Raw genomic sequence first — 25699 nt, 5'->3', positions numbered from 1 at the left:
AGTAAATCATGTAAGCTCTCCAAGCATCAGTTACCATATCACTGAGATAAGGGTATTTAATTAAATATAAAATAATTAAATAAAACTATTTTTAGCTTTAAAACCTGCAATTTCTCCATTACGTACAATGTTTACCATCTCTGTACTTTCCATACATTTTCAAAAAGTAACATTTCAAACAATTTATTTGGATTAAATTCCAAGATGAAAATCTACATGGTTTTTAAATACAATGAGTACTCAATTGTACTAAAACCCTTAATAAATGATTCAAAACTCCTGTCTATTTGATTTTAGCCATTATACTTACATAATATCCACACCTCCTGGAGTAGCAGATGATGATGTCTGTTCTTTGCTGGATGAAGAATCAGTAGTACATTCTGGTTCGGATACCGAATCACTGCTGCAAGGCTCACTATTTGGAGATACATTTCTTTGAGAGGTAGTGTCAACTGTTACAGGTGCTAATTCACCCTCATTAAATGCATCACTTATAAACATGCCTTCATGGATTAAATAAGCCACTTCTGTGTCCAGTGAATTATCTTTTGCAATATTCTTCTGCTGTGAAATTTCCTCCAATTCTCTAGTCCTTTGGTTTTTGTCAAGAACTGAGAGAACAACACTTTGAATGATATTCAATGTTGCCTACAGAAAGAAAGAAAAAAAAAAAGATAGAAGATATACTCATAAAGGATTTAAAATATCTCATACTTAATTTAGCAAGGCCCTTCAAACAAATTTATAGTACAGTACAAAGGCTTTGTTTTTAATTGCCTTACATACACATACTACATAAACACAAAAATCTAATACTTGAAGTTCAATCCCCAGGAGAGTAAAAAAAAAAATGCAAAACAACCTTTTTCTGATTTTAAAAAATACTGTCTTTTTAATGAAAAAGTAAGGGAAAACAAAGTAACACATATTTTAAGTGGCCCTATAATCTAACAACCAAACTAGAAATAATTTTTAATTATTTAAAAATGCTTCCACTAAAATGAACAGCTTGTTGATTTCTGTTGGCCTATTGAAAGAAGTTAATGCTTAAGTTTTTTTCTTTTTCTTTCTTTTTTTCCAGTTTTACATGTTTGAATCTGGTACTCTGAACTAATTTGAAGATAATATTATGTGACACAACAACCATTGTCAAATACCTATTATTTTGTTTAGTGAAATTCTATATTGTTTCTAATTTTTTCTTTCTTCTATCATTTTGTATTCTCTTTAAAAAATAAAAAGGACAGCTTGTGATTACCATTATTTTTCAGTAAAATCACAAACTTTTAGGGCCAGCCAAATAGCACAGCGGATTAAAGTGCCTGCAAGCAGGTGCAGGGGTCAGGATTTAATCCCTGGGCCTCCCGGGCCAGCCCTGCCCCCAGGTCGTGCTGAGATGGCAATTGAGACTGGGCATGGTGGCGTGTGCTTGTAATCCCAGCTCTTGGGAGGCTGTAAACAGGCAGATCACAGTGAGTCCGAGCTAGTAGTGAGACCCTAAACACCCCGCAGATGCTGTTATTTATCCAGACATATAATAATAAATACATATGATGATAAAGGTCACAGAATATACACAAAAGTGAAAACAGACTAATTGTTGAATAATCTATCCATAAAAAAAGGTGTGTTGCCCATCACTATCAATAGGTAGGATCAATATTTTTAATCCTACTAATGCCAAGCAGTCTAAATTAAACACAATGAAATATTTTCTGACTTTGTCTAAAGTGCTTCTGTATGTGACTTAGCATTGCTTCTATTTGAATAAGGATGAGCCATGACATAGAGAGATACCGAAGTTGCTAGGATGACTTACTATGGCACTTTGGAAATTCTAGGGATACTGACTAGCATATACAACACTTGGTAACACAAACAATATCAAATTTCACAAATGGTCCCTTATAAATGTCACATTCAGTAATTGCTTCTTACTAAAATATAACTATGCCATATTAGTAATTCCAAACAATGCATATGATAGTCTGTAACATCTTTTCTTCTAAATAATGTTGTGTGGTAAGTGTTCTTTTCCACATACTACATGGCTTAAAATTAAGTGGTTTGCCTAAAAAACAGTTCAGTGTAACATAAGTGATCTTTAACTGGACCCCAGATCAAATGAAAAAACAACCCACAATAAAGGACACTAATAAGATAATTTAAATCTTAACAATATCCTTAAAAATTATATTAGCATTAAATTTCTAAAAATTTAGTGACTTCAGATAAGTGTTTCTCACAGTACTGAACCACTATGTAATCTAGAAGGATTCAAAAATCAAAATGAGAACAGGAAAAACTACACAATATTTAATACCAGGCAACCATATTTTTTTTAATATAAAACAAGTTGTTCGAAATTATAAAAATTCCTAAACTATTTAAAGGTACTTTTACTCTTATTTGAAACCAAACCTCTTTAGAAAAATTACAAAACCAAAAAAGTTGTGTTTTATTCCAGAAAGCTGGTTAAATTTTAGGGATATTCTGGACAAACACATATAAGCTTACCTTAACTCTGTGTAGGAAAATTGTAAACTTAGAGAAAATATCCTTTAATAGATCAAACCACTGGAGAAAATTTAACATTCTCATTTGATCTGCAAGCCTGGGGGGGGGGGAAAAACCATAAATAATGTCATCATAGGACTAATCAGATAACATCTCCTAACTAGAGGAAAAGATATGCTTGAATATTAAGAATAAAATGCAACTTTATCTAGATTTCTAACTATAATCATCAAATCTTAAAGAGGTCATGGGGCTGGGGAGATGGCTCAATGGGGCTGGGGAGATGGCTCAGTAGAATAAGCGCTTCCCTGGTAAGTGCAAGGGCCTGAGTTCAATCCCTAGTTCCACAAAAAAAAAAAAAAAAAAAAAAAAGCTGAAAGAAAATCTTAAAGAGGTCAACCACCAAACAACTACTTCTTTAAATATCTTTTAAAACTAATCTAATGAAATATATTGACATATTAACTCATGTGAACACACTTTGTAACTATTAAAGAAATCATTTTTAAAAAGCCAATTTTAGAGCCGGCCAAATAGCTCAGCGGATTAAAGCACCTGGGGGTTCCATCCCCGGGCCTGCCATGCAGGCCCTGCCCCCAGGGCATGCTGAGATGGCAACTGAGTCTGGGCCTGGTGGCGCAGGCCTGTAATCCCAGCTCTTGGGAGGCTGTAAACAGGCAGATCACTATGATTCTGAGCTAGTAGTGAGACCCTGAACACTCTGTACTCTTTCCCTAAAATACAAAAAATAAATAAAAAATAAAAAGCCAAGTGTAGTTAAAGGTAATGGTATCTTCTGGAATAAAAATAGAAACTAACATCTTCCTCAAGAAATTTAATAACCTACTTTTCTCACTACAAACTAAAGCATACTTTTCCACATACAAGAAGTAATATGGCCACACTGCCTCAGTTCAACATTTTAGTAGTTTTCTAGGATTACTAGGTATGTGACTCTAAGTGAATTAGTCCCTATGTGCTCCAATTTTCTCATTTTAACATGAGGAAAGAACAGACTCTAATGGTTTTTGAACAAGACTAAGACGGAACCAGAGCCAGGTGCGGGCAGTAGATGCGGTTCCCCTGACAGCCAAAGATGGCAGTGAACGTATACTCAACGTCACCACTGATAATCTAAGTCGACATGACATGCTGGCCTGGATCAATGAGTCTCTGCAGTTGAATCTGATGAAGATTGAACAGTTGTGCTCAGGGGCTGCCTATTGTCAGTTTATGGATATGCTCTTCCCTGCCTCCACTGAAGAAAGTAAAATTCCAAGCTAAGCTAGAACATAAATATATCCAGAACTTCAAAATACTACAAGAGGTTTTAAAAGGATGGGTGTTGATAAAATAATTCCTGTGGATAAATTAGTAGGCCGGGGAGATGGTTCAGTGGAATAAGCGCTTCCCTGGGGAAAGTTTCAGGACAATTTTGAATTTGTTCAGTGGTTCAAGAAATTTTTTAATGCAAACTACGATGGAAAACAGTATGATCTGAAAGCTGCCAGAGAAGGTCCAGAAACTGCAGTGGCTCCTTGTCTTGTTGCTCCAGCTCAGAATAAACCGAAGAAACTCTCGGCTTGAGCAGTGCAGCTCCACAGAGACCCATTTCAACCCAGAGAACTACTTCAACTCCTAAGGCTGGCTCAGGTGTGGTACAAAAGAATCCAGGTGTGGGCAATGGGGGTGATGAGGCAGCTGAACTGATGCAGCAGGTCAATGTATTGAAACTTACCATTCAAGACTTGGAGAAAGAAAGAGATTTCTACTTTGGAAAGCTAAGGAACACTGAATTGATTTGCCAGGAGAATGAGGGGGAAAATGACCCTGTATCGCAAAGGACTGTAGACATTCTCTATGCCACAGATGAAGGCTTTGTGATAGCTGATGAAGGGGGCCCACAGGAGGAAAAGAAGAGTAGTAACACCATTGACCAGCAGAGCAACATTGGAATTCTTCTCTCTAAATCATGTGCTTAACTGTAAAATACTCCCTTTTATTATTCTTAGAGGATTCACTAGTTTCTTTTCAAACGCAAAAAGTACCTCTTTTCAAAAGTGCACTTTGCAGAAGTTTCACTCCTTTTCCAATAAATTTGAGTTAGGAGCTTTTACCTTGTAGCAGAGTAGTATTAGCATCTAGGTGGATCACCTGGGGAACATAGGGGCTGACTGTGGGGCTTACTATGCATATGCTGGTCACACTGATTGCTGGAGAAGGTGCTTTTTTCTGTAACGCACTGACATGCCAACCTCAATAGAGAAATGTAAAAAGACTGGATTGAATTTTAACCTAATATGAAATCTTGGCAGAGAACGTGTTAATAAATAAATGCCTTTTGGGGCTGGTGAGATGGCTCAGTGGTCTAAAGCACCTACTTAGAACAAGCTAAACTCAAGCAAAGCAGAGACCTCGGTTCAATCCCCCAGCACCACATGCTGGCCCGCCCGCCCCCTGGTGGGCTGAGCTGGCCACACACTAAATAAATAAATAATTAATTAATTAAAAATAAATAAATAAATAAATAAATGCCTTAAGAGTAAAAAAAAAAAAAAAAAAAAAAGAACAGAGTCTATATGTTATTGTAAGTATTAAATGAGTTAATAAAAATACATAGAGCAATGCATGGCACATTAAAAATTGTCACATATCAGCCAATATTACTTGAATAGTTGACATCAATCTTTAACTTCAAAGATAAAAGATTAATGCAAAACAGAATTACAAAAAATATTTTATAGCATCAACAATTTATTACTCTAAATCTGTCATGAATATTGCTGCAGACAGTACTTGACTCTCAAAAACTATTCTTATACTGGATAGACAGGAAGATCTCTACATTAAGTTAAGAAAAGTCCCTACAGAAAAAGAAATCACTAACTCTTCATGTCCATGGAGTTTCTAACAGTTCCAATGATTTATCTTCCAACAATTATTATTTTCTATCTTAATTCCTATTTAGTTCCTAACTTGGATTCTATTTTAATTCAACTAATTCTAAACTGAGTTTTCAGCAAGTAGGGTGAGGTGAAAATTAACACTTCATAGACTCCATTCTGTATGTTTGCCTCAAGAAGCTTCATAGTTGTACCTATTGCTATTCATATCCTAAACAAGTGAATGAAGTTAGATTTCCACATGAATGAAAATAAAGTAACACTATTCTTCTCAAAATATAAGAATTCCCAAGGCTCAAAAATTATAAACACAGTTCAAAATCAAACATTAAACTCCTCAAAGCCTATTAACTTGGTTTTAATTATATAGTTACTTTAAACAATACTTACTATCTACTTACTTAATATCCTACTATCTTGCTGTATGAATTATCTTCAATTCCCCTGCTTTGTATCTACCTTTTACCCCTTTCCCACCCTTTTTGCCATGTGAGGGCAACCTGATGGACTTAGCCAATGAGGAGCCCTTACAGAGAGTCACTCTAATCTGTAGTTTCAAATTCTGTAGCAATAATTTTCCACAGTCAATGCAGTTCAAATATATCAAATGGAAAATTCCAGAAATAAAAAATTCATGTTGCAATCTATGAGCCATTCTGAATAGTATAATGCCTTGGACCAAACTGCTTCTTCCCACCCAGAACATGAATTATTCCTTTGCCTAGTGCATCCATGTTGCATATGGACAGTCATATAGTAGCCATCTTAGTTATCAGATCACCTGGCTTAATATAGCACTTATGTTAAAATAATTTTATTTTACTTAATAATGCCCCCACAGCACAAGAGTGGTGACATGAAAAAAGCATGTGGGTATAAAACATGGAAAGACAGATTAACTTTGGTGCTATGTGGCAACACTTCAGGACTCATGGGGGAAAATGTGGTATATGTAGTGTTTGGTAATATCAATGGTTTCAGGCATCCATATGGGGTGCTGGAATATATATCCCAAGGATAAGGGGGACTACACTATGGTACTTACTCCAATTTCCTCCTTTTTAAAAAAAAATTTATTTATGTATTTATTTTTTTTGTGGTACTGGGGATTGAACTCAGGACCCTGCACTTGCTAGGCAAGCACTTATTCTACTGAGCTATCTCCCCAGCCCCCAACTTTTTTTTTTTTTTTTTTTTTTGCGGAACCAGGGATCGAACTCAGGCCCTTGCGCTTGCCAGGGAAATGCTTATTCCACTGAGCCATCTCCCCGGCTCCAATTTCCTCCTTGAAGGTTTACTTTGTGATGATTGCTACCCTCTACTCAAGGACACAACTTTTTATCAACTACTACTGTCTTTCTCCTGAATCCTGTTAATGACTTATTTCCCTATGGCCTTGTGTCATTTATGATTTCTCATATCCTGACCCATATCTCAACCACTAATTTCTTAACAAAATCCTCCTTAAATTATTCCAATTTGCACAAGTCATTTTTTCCCTGACTGACAACTACCAACCTATATATTTATACTTACTTCACAACAACATCTGTGTCTATTTCTTCTATTTGTAAAACTTTATTAATCACACACTGCAAAATTAAAAACAAAAACAATTTGATTAATTTTTTAGAATCCTAAGAACTGAATGTTTCACCAATACATTCGAAATGATTGTTGACTACAATAACTTTACCAAACTTTTTTAGAAAATCTCTTATATATACCTTAAGGTATTTGAAAAACTGAAGCATTACCCCAACCCTATTAATTATTGTACAGTATGCTTAATTTGTAACAATTAAACTCGCTTATTCAAACTACTCACAATCATAAGTAGAAATATAGAACTCTAATACTTAGAAGCAAGGTATAACCCCAATATTAATGTCCCCAAAAAACACATATTGAATGAAGGTTTAACTTTTGTTGCAATAGCTAGCAATATTTTTAAACTTTAAAAAGTTAATAAATGCTTAGACTTCATATGATGTGCTTTACTATTTAGATAAGTGCTTACACACAGGTGTTAAAATTTTTGCTTAAAATGTAAAAATATAAATCATATAATATGTTTAAAATACTTTTTACAAATGGATAACATCTCATCAACCAGAACTCAGCTTTTGAAACTGAACACTGTCAGTATCCCAGGCCTCTTTCCAGCTCTCTGCCCAGCTACTGATTCCTCCAAAAAGATACTATCTTATTTATAAACAATACAGTAATTTTGCTTGTCTGAATTTTACACAAGTGGACTTATACACTATTTACTCTGTATCTGGCTTTCTTTGCTTTTGCACTGTCTGTAATGTTCATTTAAGCAGTTTGGAGTAATTTACTTATTTTCAGTGCTGTACAGTATTTCATTGCAAAAATACACCACAATTTTATTTATCCTTTTTACTGATAATGGAGCTCAAGTTGTTTTCTTTTTTTAAATAAGTAGTGCAGCTGTGAACATTATTCTCTCTCTTTTTTTTTTAATGTATTTAGTACAGGGTATACAAAGTCTCACTACACAGATTGGACTTATAGTGATCCTCCTGTTTTCAGCCTCCCAACCGCTGGGATTACAGGCACTCACCACTGTGCCCAGTCTCAATCACTGTCTCAGTGCAACCCTGGGGCAGGGTACCCCAGGGATCAAGCCCTAGTCCCTAGGTTTCTCCACTGAGCTATCTGGCTGGCCCTATTCTACTGTGTTTTGGCAAACTTATTGAAGAATTTATGTTGTATGAATATGTATGAGTAGAAATGCTGGTTTATAATGTGTACATATTTAGTAGATTCTCCTGTCAGTTTTCCAAAGTGGCTATACCAGATTAAAAATACAGTGTCTTAATCAGTGTTTGAGAGGGATATAAAGGGCAGGCCAAATAGCTCAGCATATTAAAGTGTCTGCAAGCAGGCACAGGGGCCAGAGGTTAAATCCTGGGCCTGCTATGCTGGCCCCGCCCCCAGGGAGTACTGAGTGATTGAGACTGGGAGTGGTGGCGCACCCAGTAATCCCAGTACTTGGGAGGCTGTAAAAAGGAGCATCACTACAAGTCCAATCTAGTAGTGAGACCCTAACACCCTGTAGACCCTTCCCTAAAAAAAAAAAAAAAAAAAAAAGAAAAAAAGAAAAAAAGAAAAAAAAATTAAAGAGATATAAGAAAAGGTGAATGCAGTTTTTAAAAAATTTATAAACATTAAAGACTCATTAATGTACATTCAACCTAAAGATAATGATTAAGCCTTGTAAATATTTAAAATATCTTTTTCATTTATAAAAAAACTGAAATTCATTAGGTGAGGCTTATGAGAATAAAAAAGCAAAAATCAAGAAAAACAAAACAACAGAGTTTAGTTTATAATTTGCTAGATATCACCATAAAAAGGACATTAACATTTACCTATTTCTGATAGAAGTATAAGATTTTCAAGCAGCAATCCAGTTCTATGTATCAAGCAACTTAAAAATACTTCTTGGGCTGGTGAGATAGCTCAGTGGTCTAAAGCACCTACTTGGAACAAGCTTGGCAAAGCAGAGGGACCACAGTTCGATCCCCCAGCACCACATACCAGCCAGCCCCGCCCCCTGGTGGGCTGAGCTGGTCACACACACACACACACACACACACACACACACACAAATAAATAAATGTTAAAAAAAAAAAAATTTAAAAAAATTTAAAAATACTTCTTACTTTCTGACCAATCATTCAACTTTTGGATATCAGTCTAAGAAGCAGTCTTAAATAAGAAAAACAGACTTGATTGATTCAACATGACTGAATTAGAGCCATGTTGGAGTTATTCAGAGAAAATCATCTAAACATATAGGTAATTGGAAGAAAGAGAGGACATATATCCTGATGCCAAAATCAATCTGAAATAACTATAGATCAAAGAAACAAAGGCACAGAATTTTATAAGATGACATGTAGCCTATAGGGTTGCCTGTGGGAAATACACCTGTGCATAAAACAGAAACTCATTCTGGGAAGTTCCCTGAAAGGTGATGGACCACACCAGCAGCAAACTCAAGTCACACAAAATAAATTTGGGATATATGGCCTCTTGCCTCTTTTGCCTTCTTCCAAACAAAGGATATCCTAGCCAGGCAACAAATTTTGCATGCATACACAGAGGCAGGTGACCAGGAAGCTGCTCCCTTCCCAATGGGTCACCAAATTTTTCTTTCCTTCTTTCTTGTGCACCATATCAGCTAACTGGAAACTCTAGGCATAGGGACTGTGGTGGCTACAGTAAAGTAGTGAGTGGAACAATACACCTCTCCTATCATGAGACCAATGGCATGAGAGAGGAACACAGATGGTATTTACACAGCCTTGGACCATGACAGGGCAATAAGTAGAAAGTCAGCACTACCCTTGCTAGAAAGGAAAAAGAAGTAGGACCAAGAAAACTTGGGTTGACTTTGCAGGCAGCGTTTCTCCTACCCCCGTGACCAGCAGCATAAAAAGAGGTAGACTGCAATGGGAGTGGAACAGAGAAGGCTGTATAAGGACTGGGAGCAGCTTCAGGGTGTCTCTGTCTGAAGGTGCCACAGAAACTGGGAGAGCAAGGCAGAGACAAGAATGATAAGGAAACGTGGGCGGACTACCCAGAGACATAAAGTTACTAGATGAAAACTAGCCTCCGCCCCTAGATCTGGAGTCAAAGATGAGCCCCCAACTCAAAACTAATCCTACAGCAGACTTGGTGGGATTAACACAGTTTTAGGCTCTGACTTGGGTACCACTACAAAACTATGCACACTAGAGGATATCATGATTTGGTCTTTTTTAGATTTTCTTATTTAGATTTTTATTTCAATATATAGTATTTATTGTTTATTTTGTTCACCTTTTTTTCTCTCAAATGTCTTTTTAAAAAATATATATATTTTTAGGGCTGGGGAGATGGCTCAGTAGGCTAAGCGCTTGACTGGCAAATGCAAGGATCTGAGTTCAATCCCTGGTTCTGCAAAAAAAAAAAAAAGAAAAAAAAAAAGAAAACCAAAAAAAAAAATTTTTTTTTTGTTATGTAGGTAAACACTGTCTCCAGTCTTTCTGGTTTACTTTGATATTCTTTTGCTTTTTCCATTCTTTCTCTCTTGTTCTCTTTTTCAGTTTCTTAAAGCTTCAGAGATCATCCCTTGTCCTATAGCCTTGTTTCTACTATAATTCTTTCCATATATATATATATATATATGTTTTTCCCCTATCCTTCTTAAATTCAGCCCTACCACTACCAGCAAAGGGTCAAAATCACTCTACTAAGAGGAAACTCACTTTAAACAAGTTCCTGATTTATGTTGGATTTTGTTACGTAACTGTAGATTGTGCTACTATATTTAAAGGTACAAAATTAATAGTTAACATGGTACGTCACTACCTAGGCTGTGCTTGATGCTATGATCATAGCTAACAGTGCTATGTTAGCCAGGATGTTATACCTATTATAACAAATTGTTCTCCCTTATATAACAAAACTGTGATTGCCTGGGGTCATCATCATAATCCAGTACCACAGGACTGGGTGCCGAGCCAAACAGACAGCAAGTTCTCATCTCTAATAAACTGAGAAGGTAGGATCTCGGGATAGACACGCAGACTAAGAGCCAGCTACACCTAGAAAACATCTCTGAGGAACAGACATTGCCTAAGGAAGTCTTAATACTAGTGAGAAAGATACATACCATAAGAAATGTATAAGCATCACAGAAAAAACAAATTAAAATACAAATGTAGAAAATAACAAAAGATAAAAGTAAAATGTAGTCCCAGACTTAGAGGAAATCAGAAGCCACCCACCTAAATTTTCTGAATGGTAGCAGCAGCAGCAGAAAAAAAAAAATAGATGAATGAAGCTATAGAGAAAATTCAGATCAGAAATAATTCACCAGAGGGGCTGAGGAGCTAGCTCAGTGGAATAAGAGTTTGCCTGGCAAGTGCAGGGTCCTGAGTTTGATCCCAGGTACTGGAAAAAAAAAAATTACCAGGTTAAAAAAAAAGATGGCAATTAAAACGAAGGACTTGCTCAGTGAGCCTAGAGTAGACACAAATTAAAAAAAAAAAATAGATGCTCTTAGGAAAATAATGGAAAACATAAATGTCCAATATACAAGAAAGATAAGAAAAGCACTAAACAGATATAAACAGATATCCAGAAGATTACAAGTTCCATAAAAGCATATGCAGCCAACTGAACAAAGATGAGGACAGAATATTAGATCTAGAAAATGGGACTGCAGATAGTTATCACCAAAAGAAAGATTTCTTAAAAATAACAAGGTACAATAAAAGAAATCAACCCAACAGCTGCAAAATGATGCAAAGAACAACATAACATTGATGAAGTCAATGAGAAAGCAACAAACAGCACAAATATCATAAAATGCCTGTTCATAAGAGTAATGGCAAAAAACTTACCAAGCATGGAAAAAATTTTCACTTATTTATTATTTATTATGTATTTGGTACAGGGTTTCACTATGCAGCTCAGATTTGCAGTGAGCCTCCTGTTTCCAGCCTCCCCAGTGCTGGCATTACAGCTGTGCACCACCACACCAGGTCTTGGTGGCCTGCTCACGGTGCCTGGGGACAGGGCTAGCACGGCATGAACCCTAGTTTTTGCATTTGCCTAAGCAGGTGCTTAGTCTGCTGAGCTATCTTGCTGTCCTAGGAAAAAAATTTAATGTACACATATGTGATGTATAGAACCCCAATTAGCCATGACCAAATAAATCACCAAGCATAAAACAATCAATATGCCAGAAATTTACCAAGTAAAATAATTAATATTCCAGAAATTCACTATAAGAACAATATTAAAACCTGTTAGAGAAAAGAAACAAATCACCTACAAAGAAAAATTTTCAATCTAAAATCAGGAACAAGACAAGAATTTCCACTGTCACCACTCCTATTCAATACAGGAATAAGATAGGAAAAGAAAAATTATCATTATTTGTAAATGACATGATACTTTCTATAAAAAGGACCCCCAAAACTCCACCAAAGACTCTTAGATTTAATAATGATATTCAGTCATTTAGTTGGATATAAAGTCAACACTCAAAAATCAATATAATGCAAATAACATACTCACTGAGAGATAAATTAGGGAAACAACACCTTTCACAATACCATTCAAAACAATGAAATACTTAGGAATCAATCTAACAAAGGAATTAAAAAATCCTTACATTGAGAAGTATAGCACTCTGAAAAAAGAGATAGAAGAGGATATCGGAAAATGGAAAGCTATCCCTTGCTCTTGGATAGGAACAATTAACATAGTAAAAATGTCCATACTCCCAAAATTGTTACACAGATTTTATGCAATCCCAATGAAAATACCAATAGCATTCCTCACAGAATTAGAGAAAACAATCCTAAAAAGTATTTGAAACCAGAAGAAACCTAGAATAGCAAAAGCAACTTTGAGCAACAAAGGTAATGCAGGGGGCATCACAATCCCTGGCTTGAAATTATGCTACAAAGCTACTGTGATAAAAACAGCATGCTACTCACAAAAACCAAAACAATAAAAAACTGGCCCGAGGATCAATGGAACAGATTAGAAGATGCAGACACAACTCCAAACACAATTAGCCACCTTATCTTTAACAAAGAAGACAAACATGTTCACTGGAAGAAAGATAACCTCTTTCATAAATGGTGCTGGAAAAAATGGCGTTTCATGTGCCAAAGATTACAAGTCTTAAAGACTTTTAATTAAAGAGATCCATATCTCTCATTATACACTAAATTAAAGTCAAAATGGATCAATAATCTAAATTTTAATACATAAGTACTAAATCTGCTGGAAGAGAGAATAGGTAGAACTTTTGAAAACATAGGTGTAAGCAAATACTTTATGAACAAAAATCCCAAGTGCACAGGAAATATTACAAAGAAAAACCACCTGTAGGCTGAAAGAAAAAACCCATAGTGTGACAAAAAAAAAATTGTCAGCTGTTTCTCTGACAAAGATCTAATATCTGAATACATAAAGAACTCGGGAAAAAAAAAAAAAAGACATCTCAGATTTAAAGACCTAATCCAAAAATAGGCATCTGAAATGAATAGATATTTCTCAAATGAAGAAGTACAAATGGCAAATGAATATAAGAAAAAGTGTTCAACATCACTGGTCATTCAAGAAATACAAATTTAGAAAAACTGAGATTTCATCTCACTACAGAAAGAATGTCTATCTTCAAGAAATTATCCAATAACAAATGTTGGAGGAGCTGCGGGGCAAAACGAACCCTTTTCCACTGCTGGTGGGAGTGTAGACTGGTGCACCTACAGTGGAAGTCAGTGTAGAGATGCTGCAAAACACTAGACCTAGAGGTCCCATTTGACCCAGCTATTCCCCTTCTTGATATCTTCCTGAAATAAAAGCATCATACCGCAGTTATATATGCACATCTATGTGTATTGTGGACCAGTCTGTAATAGCAAATAGCCCAAATCACCATGAACCATGAATGATGAAATTTTTGTATACAATGGAGTACTACTCAGTCTTAAAGAAGGATAAAACTGAGACATTTCTAAGTACATGAATGCATCTTGAGACCATACTCTTAAGGGAAATAAATTGAACACACATATGTAAATATCACACAGTTTCTCTGCTGTGAGAAACTGAAAGTGTAAATAAAGACTAAAATGTATACCACACATTACCAAATAGGAAGAAAATTATCAAATGAATTAAGGAACAGGGTTGAAGAAAAGAAAAAGAACAAGAGAAAAACAAAATGGAAACAAAGCTTTTATAAATAAGGACAGGAAGGACCAGACAGATAGTTCAGCAGATTAAAGCACCTGCTTAGGCAGATGCAAGGACTGGGGATTCGATCCACAGCCTGCATGCCGGCCCGGCCCCTGAGGCACACTGAGACTGCAACTGAGACTGGACATGGTTGTGAGCTCCTGTAATCCAGTGCTTGGGAGGCTGAAAAACAGGAAGGATCACTAAAAGCCCGATCTGTGTAGTGAGACCCTGAGGACCCTGTACTAAATACCTTAAAAAAAAAAAAAATAAGGACAAGAAGAGTTGAAGGATGGTAGAGGAATGGGGACAATAAAAAAAAATTAAGATATATCATATACAGGCACCAAAGACATCTGTCATAGAATCATCTACAGTATCAAACTGAAAACAACTTAAATGTTCAAAGTACAGGAAAGTTCACACAGGTTTACCCAATATAAGACTAGTGAAATTTTAACAACCATTAATACTGATGTTTCTGAAGTTTTTGTAATAACATAAGATAATGCTTATGTTGATTTTAACTGAAATGTATGTTCAAAATCATATATATTATGACACCAACAACAAAATCAGTAATGATCTTCATGTAGAAATATAAGTGATTATCTTAGCTGGAAGTGTTATGTTTTTATTCAATTTTTCCGTATTTCCCATTTTTTAATGAGCAAGTGTTAGTACCATACTGTAACCTACATATATTAATAGATAACAAAAATAAAGTCAAAAGATTAAAGGCTACATGAAACAAAAATGCATAATTACCTGCTTAATGATGTTCTTTGCTGTAATAATCATTTCTTCACCATAGATTTCTAAAAAATTAAGTTTTCTTTGTTTTAAAAGTCCAAATATAAGAGATACTAATCTTTCCTATTAAAGAGAAAAATATGTAATTTCACATTTTAAATTTGAGATAATCTGACTTAGAGTAAGGAATATTCAGAATTAAGCTCAATCAAGCACATGGTATTTCTAGAAGTCTAAAAAACCCCTTCTAGCAATCTTGTCATAAGATTTTAAAGTCCCCATTATAAAATGGATAAATCCTGGGCTGCGGAAGATAGCTCTGAGGTCTAAGCACCTGCCTGGCAAGCACAAGGACCAGAGTTCAATCCCTGGTACCGCATGCCACGCTGGCCCAGAATCATGGATGCCACCCCCAAACCCAGGCATGGTGGCGCACACCTGTAATCCCAGCATTGGAGAGGCTGAGACAGGAAGATCACTACTTTTAAACTGCATAGCGAGACCTTGTATCAAACAAACAAATAAATAAGTAAATTTTTAAATGTATTAAAAAAATAGATAACTCCTTCTCTAACAACTGGATCAAATGAAGCTGTTTTGGGAAAATAAAAAGAGAATTTTTTTTGGCCTATTTTTCACATGAAAACTAGGCATTAGAAAATACCTTTTTCAGCCCCTGATAACCAACAAATAGGCCCTCAGCCTTTTTTTTAAATTGTGGTCTAGAAGACAGAAATGATGGCATAGACTCTCAAGCTCTCAAGTGGAAATCAACTTCCAGTGTGTATCTCTTATACTATTATCAGTTAAGGCCTTTTAGATTTCATACTAGTTCTTGGCAATGATTAAGAATGAGAAGTTACCAAATAGGTGAAGCCAAGATATATTTACATCTGCCTGGCATAAAACATGTTCATGAGGACCAGAGAGATAGCTCAGTAGAATAAGCGCTTGCCTGGCAAGGGCAAGGGCCCGAGTTCAATCCCTAGTTCCACCAAAACAAAAACAAAAACAAAAACAAAAACAAAAACGTGTTCATGTTTCTGTTTTCATAAGGTATTCAAGGAATTTGAATGAGTAATAACTTACCATATAAAAGTCACTTTACATGAAACTCTTCAACACATGCACATTTAGAATATAATTCATTTGTCTTACACTTATATTTTGAGCTTCATTTGTAGGCTAGAAAAGCCTTAGTCTAACTCCTATTTCTAAGAAAGATACACAATTATTTCATCCTCAAATTTCAAAGGATACTGAAAGTTTATGGTGCTTGGTAAAGTCACATGGTTAATGAAGAACCTGAAATTTAAGGTGATTTTATAATAATATGAGAAAAATGTGTTTAAAACCAGTGCTGGGAACTAACATTAAGCAGTAACATCACATTCCATAGCTTAAAACATATACCTCTTCTAAAACTTGACAGTCATCTTCCAGTGGTCTATTTAAGTCACTATGAGAATAAGTAGAAAATTCTGCAATCATCATTTTACTTATCAGTTTTTCTAATTCACAAAGCTGTGATCCCAAATGCCTACAAAAGAGAAATATGTTATATATATATTTTCATTTAATTATCACAAACTCACTCCACTTTCAAATCAATAACAAAATATTATTGAAATGGAATCCTAAGGTAGGCTCTGATCAATGAAACCACAACAAACTAAACCATATAGTTAACTCTGAATGTTTTCCATTTTTTCTTTCAAAACAAGAAAGCCTCACAATTAGAAAATAAATCATTGTTATCATAAAATCAATTACTATAGTAGTTCTGAATCAATAAGCCTATAGTCCAAATGGTCACAGATTCAACATCTATAGCATTATAAAACTGGCACTTGTATTTTAAGGTTCTATATGATGTTCCACAAAATATATTAAAAAGTGTAACTCTCAGGTCTGATGATATATAGTTTGAAATTCTACTCTGTCTCATAACTTACTATATGACCTGAAGCAAGTTATCTAAGACTGCAGTTTTACTTACCTGTGAAAATGGTAATAACATTACCTACCCCCTTACCCTGTGAGGTTAAGTCAATTAATATATGCAATAAATTTAGCACAGTACATGGTTTACAGTACTTACATAGTAAATGTAGTCAGTTATATGGTAATGGATGGTAAGATAATAGTTGTAGTAAGTAGTAAGGAAAGAAAATTAGTAACAGTAAGGAACACTAAGTTTCTGCACAAACCTACACATAGTAACAAAAACAAGCAACAACAGTTCTGAATTTCAAAGTAACTGAAGATCTTCTATATTAACCTTCTACTTATCAACATTCAAATGTATGCTTAAACCTATATTGAAAACTCTAGGGGCCAGGGAGATGGTTCAGTGGGATAAGCGCTTCCCTGGCAAGCACAAAGGCCTAAGTTCAATCCCCGGTTCTGCCAAAAAAAAAAGAAAACTCTATATTATATCTGCATAAGTGTTTAAACATTAATGTTAAAAATACTTTTAGTTAAGGTAGTATAGGGCATAAATATTTCAGTGATTATTTTTATTGGTAAATAGCTAAACTTAATTTCATGTGTAACAGTTACAAATATCTGTCCTAATAATAAAAATGTCCAATTTTGCAATAGTTTAGGCAATAAAGGTATTAATTTTTTTTAAATTACAAAATCAACAAATGTACAAAAGAACCATTGTAATAATTATGAGTTACATAACGAGCCAACACTTTCCACTGCGTAAATTATTCTTTAGGTTTAGGAGATCAGACTTATAATCTGATGATTCTTCTGACACCATATATGTACTTTTTTGAATAGAGACAGAAGGATGTTTTAGTTGACAATTTTGCTTTAATAAGAACAAATTTATGTAGGAAGAAGCTACCACTTTAATTCTAACTCCTAAGATAGTAGAGCAACCAGTGGTTTCTCAATTCTGGTGCACATAAATATCTCTTAAAGAACTTTTAAAAATTACAATGCTCAGGCTTCTCTTTTTTTTTTTTAATGGAAACAAGCCTTTATTAAATAACTTAATATCAGAAAAATAAAACTCATAATTCTCTTTACAGCAAATATATAATATCAGTGCTTTGGCCATCTTAAGTTAAAGGACCTTTAACATAAAATATTTGGTTTTAAACTTTACTCAAATTGAATTTATAATCTCTATGACTTCCCTACATATACATAACAAAAGAGTGTAGTAAAATGAGCAAATACTAAACTGTATTGATAATTTATCATTCTCAGTTTGTGGTTTTTAGAAACAGTACACACACCTATATATGTCGATTCCTTGGCTTATTAGTTGCAGTGTACAATGTGACAAAATACAAAATACATATTTGATGAACATTCATTCATATCTATAAGACAGCAGCTAAAGATTAGGTTTCAATAATGACATTTAACTATCCTACAAGCAATTAGTATTATATCGTAATATACCATCAAGGCAATTTTTTTATACTGAAAAAATCAAAATAAAAACCGTTATTTGTAAAATTTATATGAAATGTAACTCTTCAAGTGGAAATAAAAAATAAAATTTGTCTATTTACTATTGAATACACATAGAGATTTTCAATTTTTATTATACTGAGAAAAAAAACCCTCTTTTGTGTTGGGAAAATAATGCCCCAAAAAATAATTAGTGGAAAAACCCACCAATATAATGTTTTGTCCTTTCAATGCCAATACAGATTTGGGAAAATTCTGCGGATGAAATTATAGACATCCACAAGTGAAAGGTACAATTATATTTTAAAGAAATTTTTCATTGTGATTAGAAACAGTTTTGAAATGAAGTAAACGATTAGAGGTCACAGCTGCTTTCATGAATTATGCCAAGGGCATTATTATCTCCCTTCCCCTATATTTCTAAAAAATAAAAATATAGGGGCTGGTGAGATGGCTCAGTGGTCTAAAGCACCTACTTAGAACAAGCTAAACTAAGCAAAGCACAGGGACCGCGGTTCAATCCCCCAGCACCACATGCCAGCCAGCCCCGCCCCCTGGTGGGCTGAGCTGGCCACACACACACACACAAAATTTTAAAAAAATAAAAAATAAAAAAAAATTTATAATGTGCAAGACAAATATGGATTGAACATAAAATGTTTCATATTTTGTTCTATAGTCTAAAAATTAATAGCTTGATCAGACTAATGAATGGAATGTTCGCATCTTAATTATCAGCCAATATAGGTCCATCCCAAAGCCCTTTAGGAAATGGGAAAACCCAGGTGGCCATTTCCATGTTCACAAAGGGAGGTAATGGGTAAGAATTCACAATTGAGACAATTGTATTCCTGATCCTCTGATCATACCAGCCTTGAACACACTGGGCGAAATGAAGGTCAATGTAGCAGTTGTTGTCCCAAATTATAACCAGTGATCTAGTAAAATGTCATCAGCCCTATTATTACCAGTAAGTAATCACAATGAATTAAAATAGTTACTTGCGATCCTGCAGAATTAGGCATAAGTTGTAAAATAAAAAACAAACAAAGCTCTTTTGTCAAAACTGGCAGTATAAAGAAGCCAGCACTGGAAGTGTCTGAGTCATGTGTAATGCCAAGTACACTCTTAATGTGGTTAGGCTTTGGGACCAACTATTTGCAATCTCAGACTATACACTTTCCTCATAGATCATACAACCTATTATCTTCACTCAGGCAAGTTCAACTTTAACTTTAGCAATTCTTACACAAGCTATGTCTCTGGGTCTACAGGAGAGAATTAATAATTCAAACCAAACTAACAGACAAGAGACCACTTAGGTTTAGTGTTACCATAGCAGTCTTTTATAAGTTTACTAACAACTTTAGCCTAATCTCAATAAAGCCTGATAACAGTCATAAGAATTCATTAGGAAGTTTACTGGGTACGGTACCATTATGCCCATGCCTTTATGAGTCCATATAGAAATATAATATAATATAATATAATATAATATAATATATATATACAATTAAGAATGAATTTGGATTGTCAGGCTTCTCTTGTAAATTTGTGTGGATTGTGCTACATCTTTTCAAAGCTCTTTTTGTGCTTCTATGATGCAGCCAATATTAAGAATCACAGATATATATATATATATGTATATATGTATGTATATATATAAACAGATATATATATATATATGTATATATGTATGTATATATATAATACATGGTTAATTAGGAATAAAAATTATGGAAAGAAAAAGAATGGTAGAAAAGTGTCAAAATGCTTGTTAATATCTGGATAATCTACAGGATCCATAAATTTGTATTAAGATGTGCATGACATAGGTCTTATACAAGGGAGTTAAAGCCCAATGTTTATTTAAAATCCATAAATGATAATAAAATATGGAGGAAAAAACAAAGAGAAGACAATAATGTATGACAGACTGCTTTTAAGATATCATTAGAAAGTACAGAGTGTTCTGGGTATTCAGAAGTTAAAACACAAAATTTATATTGAAAATAAATTCAAGGTCAAAATCTTCAAAAGTAGTAAGACAAAAGACAATAAGCACTGTTTACTACCAGTGACTAAAAGAAATATATTAACAGTAGACAAGAAAACACAGGTCCAGCCAAATAGCTCAGTGGATTAAAGCATCCGCAAGCAGGCGCAGGGGCCGGGAGCTCGATCCCCAGGCCTGCCATGCCAGCCCTGCCCCCGGAGTGTACTGAGATGGCAATTGAGACTGGGTGTGGTGGCACGCACCTGTAATCCCAGCTCTTATGAGAGGCTGTAAACAGGTGGATCACTATGAGTTCAATCTAGTAATGAGACCCTGAACACCCTGCAGACCCTTCCCTAAAAATAAAAATAAAAAATAAAAAATAAATGTAGTGATTAAAGTATTTTAATTATTTTTAAAAAATAGATTTCTATTTGCAATAATCTGATTATTGGAAGACTCTGGTATAATTTTTTCCTTTAAAAGTAAGAGAATGCTGTGTGTGGTAGAGCACATCTGTAATCTTAGCATTCAGGATGCTGAACGAGTAGGACTGCCATGAGTTCAAGGCCAGTCTAGGCTACATAGTTGAGTTCAAAGACAGCTTGAACTGCATAGTGAGATCCTGTCTCAAAACAACCCCCTTCCAAAAAAAAAAAAAAAAAAAGACAAAAAGGGTAAAAAAGCAACAGAAAGAATAGTACAACAGGGGCAGGTGAGATAGCTCAGTGGATTAATCGTATGCTTAGGCAAGCACAGGGACCTGGGTTGGAGTCCAGGCACCAATGCTGTCCTGGGGAGGCTGAAAACAGGAGGATCACTACAAGTCTTAGCAGGGTAGTGAGACCCTGTACCAAATACATTTTAAAACAAAAGACTACAACAATAGCCGGTAAGATAACTCAGTGGCATAAATACCTGCCCTGAAAGCAAAAGTCCTGAGTTTGATTTCTGGTACAAAAAAAGAAAAAAAAAATCTACAACAAAAAGTAAAACTTGTACTAAGATCTATAAAGTAGAAAAACTATTTTAATAACTTAGAACACTTTGTTTTATTATTAAAGGAAGTTTTTATTTTAAATATGACTACTGTAAATGCTTTTCTGAAATATGCTGCACAAAGGTACAGTGGTAAATACCCACTATAATCCTACCATTCTGGAGTTTAAGGTAGGAGGTTCTAGAACCTAGTGTGGACTATATAAAAAGACTCACTCTCAAAAAACAAAACAAAACAAAACAAAAAACAGTAAGTCCCATGTCCTAAAAGGAGAGGTGAGATTAGATAAAATACCTCTTATGCCCTAAGCTAAAGAGAACACATTTTCTACCACTAATGCTTATGGTACACAAGAAACTTACAATAAATGCCTTTCTCCTGGTTGATTAAACAAAAACATAAGGGTTCACAACTAATTCTTTTATTTCCAAATAAAGTTATATGATGTAAAATTATCTTGAAGCTCTAAAGGAAAGTAATATAATACTGATGTTCAAGAATTTTACAAAGGCAAGTGAGAAAGCTCAGCGGACTAAGCGCCTGCTTAGGCAAGAGCAGGGACTGGGATTTGATCCCCAGCAACATGTGCCACACCTGCACTGCTCCCAGGTACACTGAGCAGGCCACCAAGTCTGGGAGTGGTGGAGCACGCCTGTAATCCCAGTGCTCAGGAGGTTGAAAACAGGAGGATCACTACAAGTCCAAGCTGTGTAGTGAGACCCTGTACCAAATACATTAAAACAAAAAATTTATAGAAAAAGGAAAGATAAAGTCAAGACAATATATTGTAAGATAGATATGACAGAAACGTAAAACAAAAAAATCTAGGTTATAACTTAGTCTTAAGCTATTTCATAGATGTGTTAGTACTTTTCTTTTATTAAAAAAACATTTATAGCATTTTTTAATTTGAAAATAATTTGCATGTAAAGATACTTATCAGAAGTCACATACTCAAGTTCTGATGTCAAGCTCAAAGTTATAATCATAATGGGACTGATACAACAGGTGGCATTATATAAATGGCTTACATAAAAGAATAAACATCCTTTACATATGTAGGAGCTAAAGAAAAAAGATATTTGAGCAAAATATGGACACTCACAGCATTAGAAGTCTTTAAAAAAATCATATATGCAGTGATGAGGACTATACAAAGGGCCTTGTGCATGTTAAAAATCTGCTTAACTGAACGAAATTTTCACAGCTCACACTAGTCTATAAGACAAATACTTATGTGATTTCACACAAAATGTCTAAAACTCTGGGTAGGGAGATAGCTCAGTGGTCTAAGCACCCGCCTGGCAAGCGCAAGGACCCAAGTCTGATCCTCAGTACCACATGCCATATTGACTCTAGAACCCTGGGCATTCCATGCCAGCTGGAAACTAGGTAAGGTAGCACATGGCTGTAATCCCAGCCCTGAGGAAGCTGAGACAGGAAGATCACTAAGTCTGAACTGTGTAGAGACCCTGTATCAAATAAGTAAGTAAATAAATAAATTTCTAAATTAAAAAAAAATCTAAAACTCTAATCTTAACATATTTTAACTATGTGTAAATTCAAAATCAAATTATAGTCTATTCTTCCCCCAAACCTCCCCCTCAAATAAACCCGTATTTTTTGGGCCAGCAAGATAGCTCAGCAGACTAAAGCACCTGCTTAGGTAAGCCTAGGCAAAAGCACAGGAACCGTGATTTGATCCCCAAGACTATATGCCGCTGAGTAGGCCAGAGTCCAAGAGTAGTGGCACATGCCTATAATCCCAGCACTAGGGAGGCTGAAAGCAGAAGGATCACCACAAGTCTGAGCTGTGTAGTGAGACCCTGCAACAACCAAATACATTAAAAAAAAAAAAAAAAAAAAAAAGGTATTTTTAAAGTGGGAAGGTAGAAGACTAGGTCTTTAAAATCACCATGTAGAATCTTAGGCAATGTGATAAAATGCAAATCAGAAATGAATCTTGCTAGGGTGCTCACTCAGCAGCATAAGCGCCTGCCTTACAAGTGCAAGGTCCCAAGTTCGATCCTCAGTACCCCACCCCCCAAAAAAGAAAAGAAATGAAATGAACCTCAATAATTATTCAATTAAAAACCTATTAAAAGCTTTCACATAAATTTAACTTTAAATATATTGGCATTCACTTCTCCACCTCAGTCTACCATTTTAACACAAAGCTATTTCAATATTTTTAAAATGTTATTTTCAAAGTTATGACTGCTTTGTATTTATCTCATCTTGTAAAAAATTTAATTTTGCTTCTCTACTTTTTCTTCTGTATTTTAGGAAAGGGTCTACAGGGTGTTTAGGGCCTCACTACTAGATCAGACTCACAGTGATCCGCCTGTTTACAGCCTCCCAAGAGCTGGGATTACAGGTGCGTCCCACCATGCCCAGTCTCAATTGCCATCTCAGAGTGTGCCAGGGGTGGGGCTGGCACAGCAGGCCTGGGGATCAAGCCCGGGCCCCTGCATCTGCTTGCAGGCACTTTAATCCGCTGAGCTATTTGGCCAGCCCTTTGCTTCTCTACTATAAATATTTTTCTTATGATTCTTTGTTTTGCTAGTACTGCATATTGAATAACATTATTAAAGAAATAAATCTAGAAAGAAAAAAGACATTTTACTTTGACTACATCCATACTTTTAGCATTATACGCTAATATTTATCCTTTAAAATTTTCTAGCATTTCTAAAGGCTTAACTAACATACCGGAAACTGTGAATACCCTGAAGTTCCTGCTGTAGAACCTCTTGAGTTGTTGCTATTAAGTCCAATGCTCCAACAAATTCAGAAGTAGATAATAACACCTGTACTGTAGGCTGAGTTTGGTGTACAGTGGCCATTAATTTCAGTTTATTGTATACTTTAACACAATTATTTCTGGTAAGTGCCAGTCTTAAAATCTGTAGTGATCCTTCACACATTACTTTATCAATCTGTGCAATTTTATCTCGAAGCATTTTTACAGCCTGGGAAGTTTTCTTGAGGTAGTCCTGCAATTCATGTTGAGAGGTCATTGCATGAAAAAATGCTTCTGAACGTAGAGAGATCTGGTGAGCAATGTTTACTTCCACAATATCCAGATAATGGCTCAGCTTTAAAAAAAGGAAAAAATAGGAACTATTATATATGTGTGTATATATATATATATATATATTTATTTATTACTTTCTTGACTTTCTACATACTTTTCACAAATGAAAATGTAAAAACCTTTTACATTTATTTTAAATTCTGTTGTGTAAATTGTTAAGACTGGAAACCTTACAATCAAGAACAACAAAAGGTGCAGACTTTAAAGTAACTACAAAATTACAGAGATATAAACAGCATGTCAGTAGCACAAAAGCAAAGTACCACTAAATGGATCAGTGGAACAAATAGATAATGCAAAAACAACCCTAGCAGCATTAGCTATCTGACTTTTGACAAAGGGGCCTCTTTCCCTAGAGGAAAAGATAACTAGATGGAGAAGACTGAATCTAGACCCATATTTCTCACCGTGTACTAAACTAAAATCAAAGTAGATCAAAGATCAAAGATCTAAATCTTTATTTTATTTTTTTTATTTTAGGGAAGGGTCTACAGGGTGTTCAGGGTCTCACTACTGGATCAGACTCATAGTGATTCACCTGTTTACAGCCTCCCAAGACTGGGATTACAGGTGCACACCACCATGCCCAGTGTCAATTGTGCCTCAGTGCACCCTGGGGGCAGGGCCAGCACAGCAGGCCTGGGGATCAAACCCCAGGCCCCTGCACCTGCTTGCAGGCATTTTAATCCTATGAGCTATTTGGCCAGCCCAAAGATCTAAATCTTAAATAGAAACAATCTACTAAAAGATCAAATAGTTAAAACTCTTGAAGATGTAGGCAAAGGAAAAGACTTTCTGAACAGCACCCCAACTGCACAAGTATCAAAAATCAAATAGTAGGTCGGGTGTGGTGGTACACAACTGTAATCCCAGCACTCAGGAGGCTGAGGCAAGAGGATCTTTATGCATTCAAGATGATCCTGGGCTACAAAGTGAGCTCAAGGCCAGCGTGAACTATACAGCAAAACCCTGTCTCAAAAAAAAAAAAAAAAAAAAAAAAAATCAAATGGGACTATATCAAAAATCTTCCAAACAGCAAAGGAAACAACCAACCACACATCAGAGAAAAAACTGCCAGCTATTCTTCAGACTGAAGACCAATGTCTAGAATATATAAAAAACTAAAAAAATAGATGCCTAAAATAACATAACATAAAGACCCAATCAAAAATGGGCAATGGGGGGCTGGTGAGATGGCTCAGTGGTCTAAAGCA

At 35.2% G+C, this 25699-nt stretch overlaps 1 protein-coding gene and 1 pseudogene across 5 annotated transcripts in view; one reads left to right on the top strand and one right to left on the bottom strand.

Moving 5' to 3' along the window:
• Positions 1-25699, bottom strand: part of Vps54 (VPS54, GARP complex subunit) — a 114151-nt gene that overhangs the window by 40255 nt on the left and 48197 nt on the right. For all 5 annotated transcript variants that reach the window (XM_004636157.3, XM_004636158.3, XM_023720836.1 and 2 more), the window contains exons 7-12: positions 24101-24486; positions 16368-16494; positions 14970-15077; positions 6960-7015; positions 2521-2617; positions 311-651 (exon numbers count right to left, since the gene is read on the bottom strand). In XM_004636157.3, the coding sequence (XP_004636214.1) occupies positions 311-651; positions 2521-2617; positions 6960-7015; positions 14970-15077; positions 16368-16494; positions 24101-24486 (1115 nt within the window). The remainder of the gene's footprint in view (positions 1-310; positions 652-2520; positions 2618-6959; positions 7016-14969; positions 15078-16367; positions 16495-24100; positions 24487-25699) is intronic.
• LOC105742836 lies at positions 3617-4502 on the top strand (annotated as a pseudogene).

Source organism: Octodon degus, unplaced genomic scaffold (genome assembly GCF_000260255.1).
Source record: "Octodon degus isolate 3935 unplaced genomic scaffold, OctDeg1.0 scaffold00078, whole genome shotgun sequence".
NCBI lineage: Eukaryota > Metazoa > Chordata > Mammalia > Rodentia > Octodontidae > Octodon > Octodon degus.
This window is presented reverse-complemented; position numbering and strand designations above follow the sequence as displayed.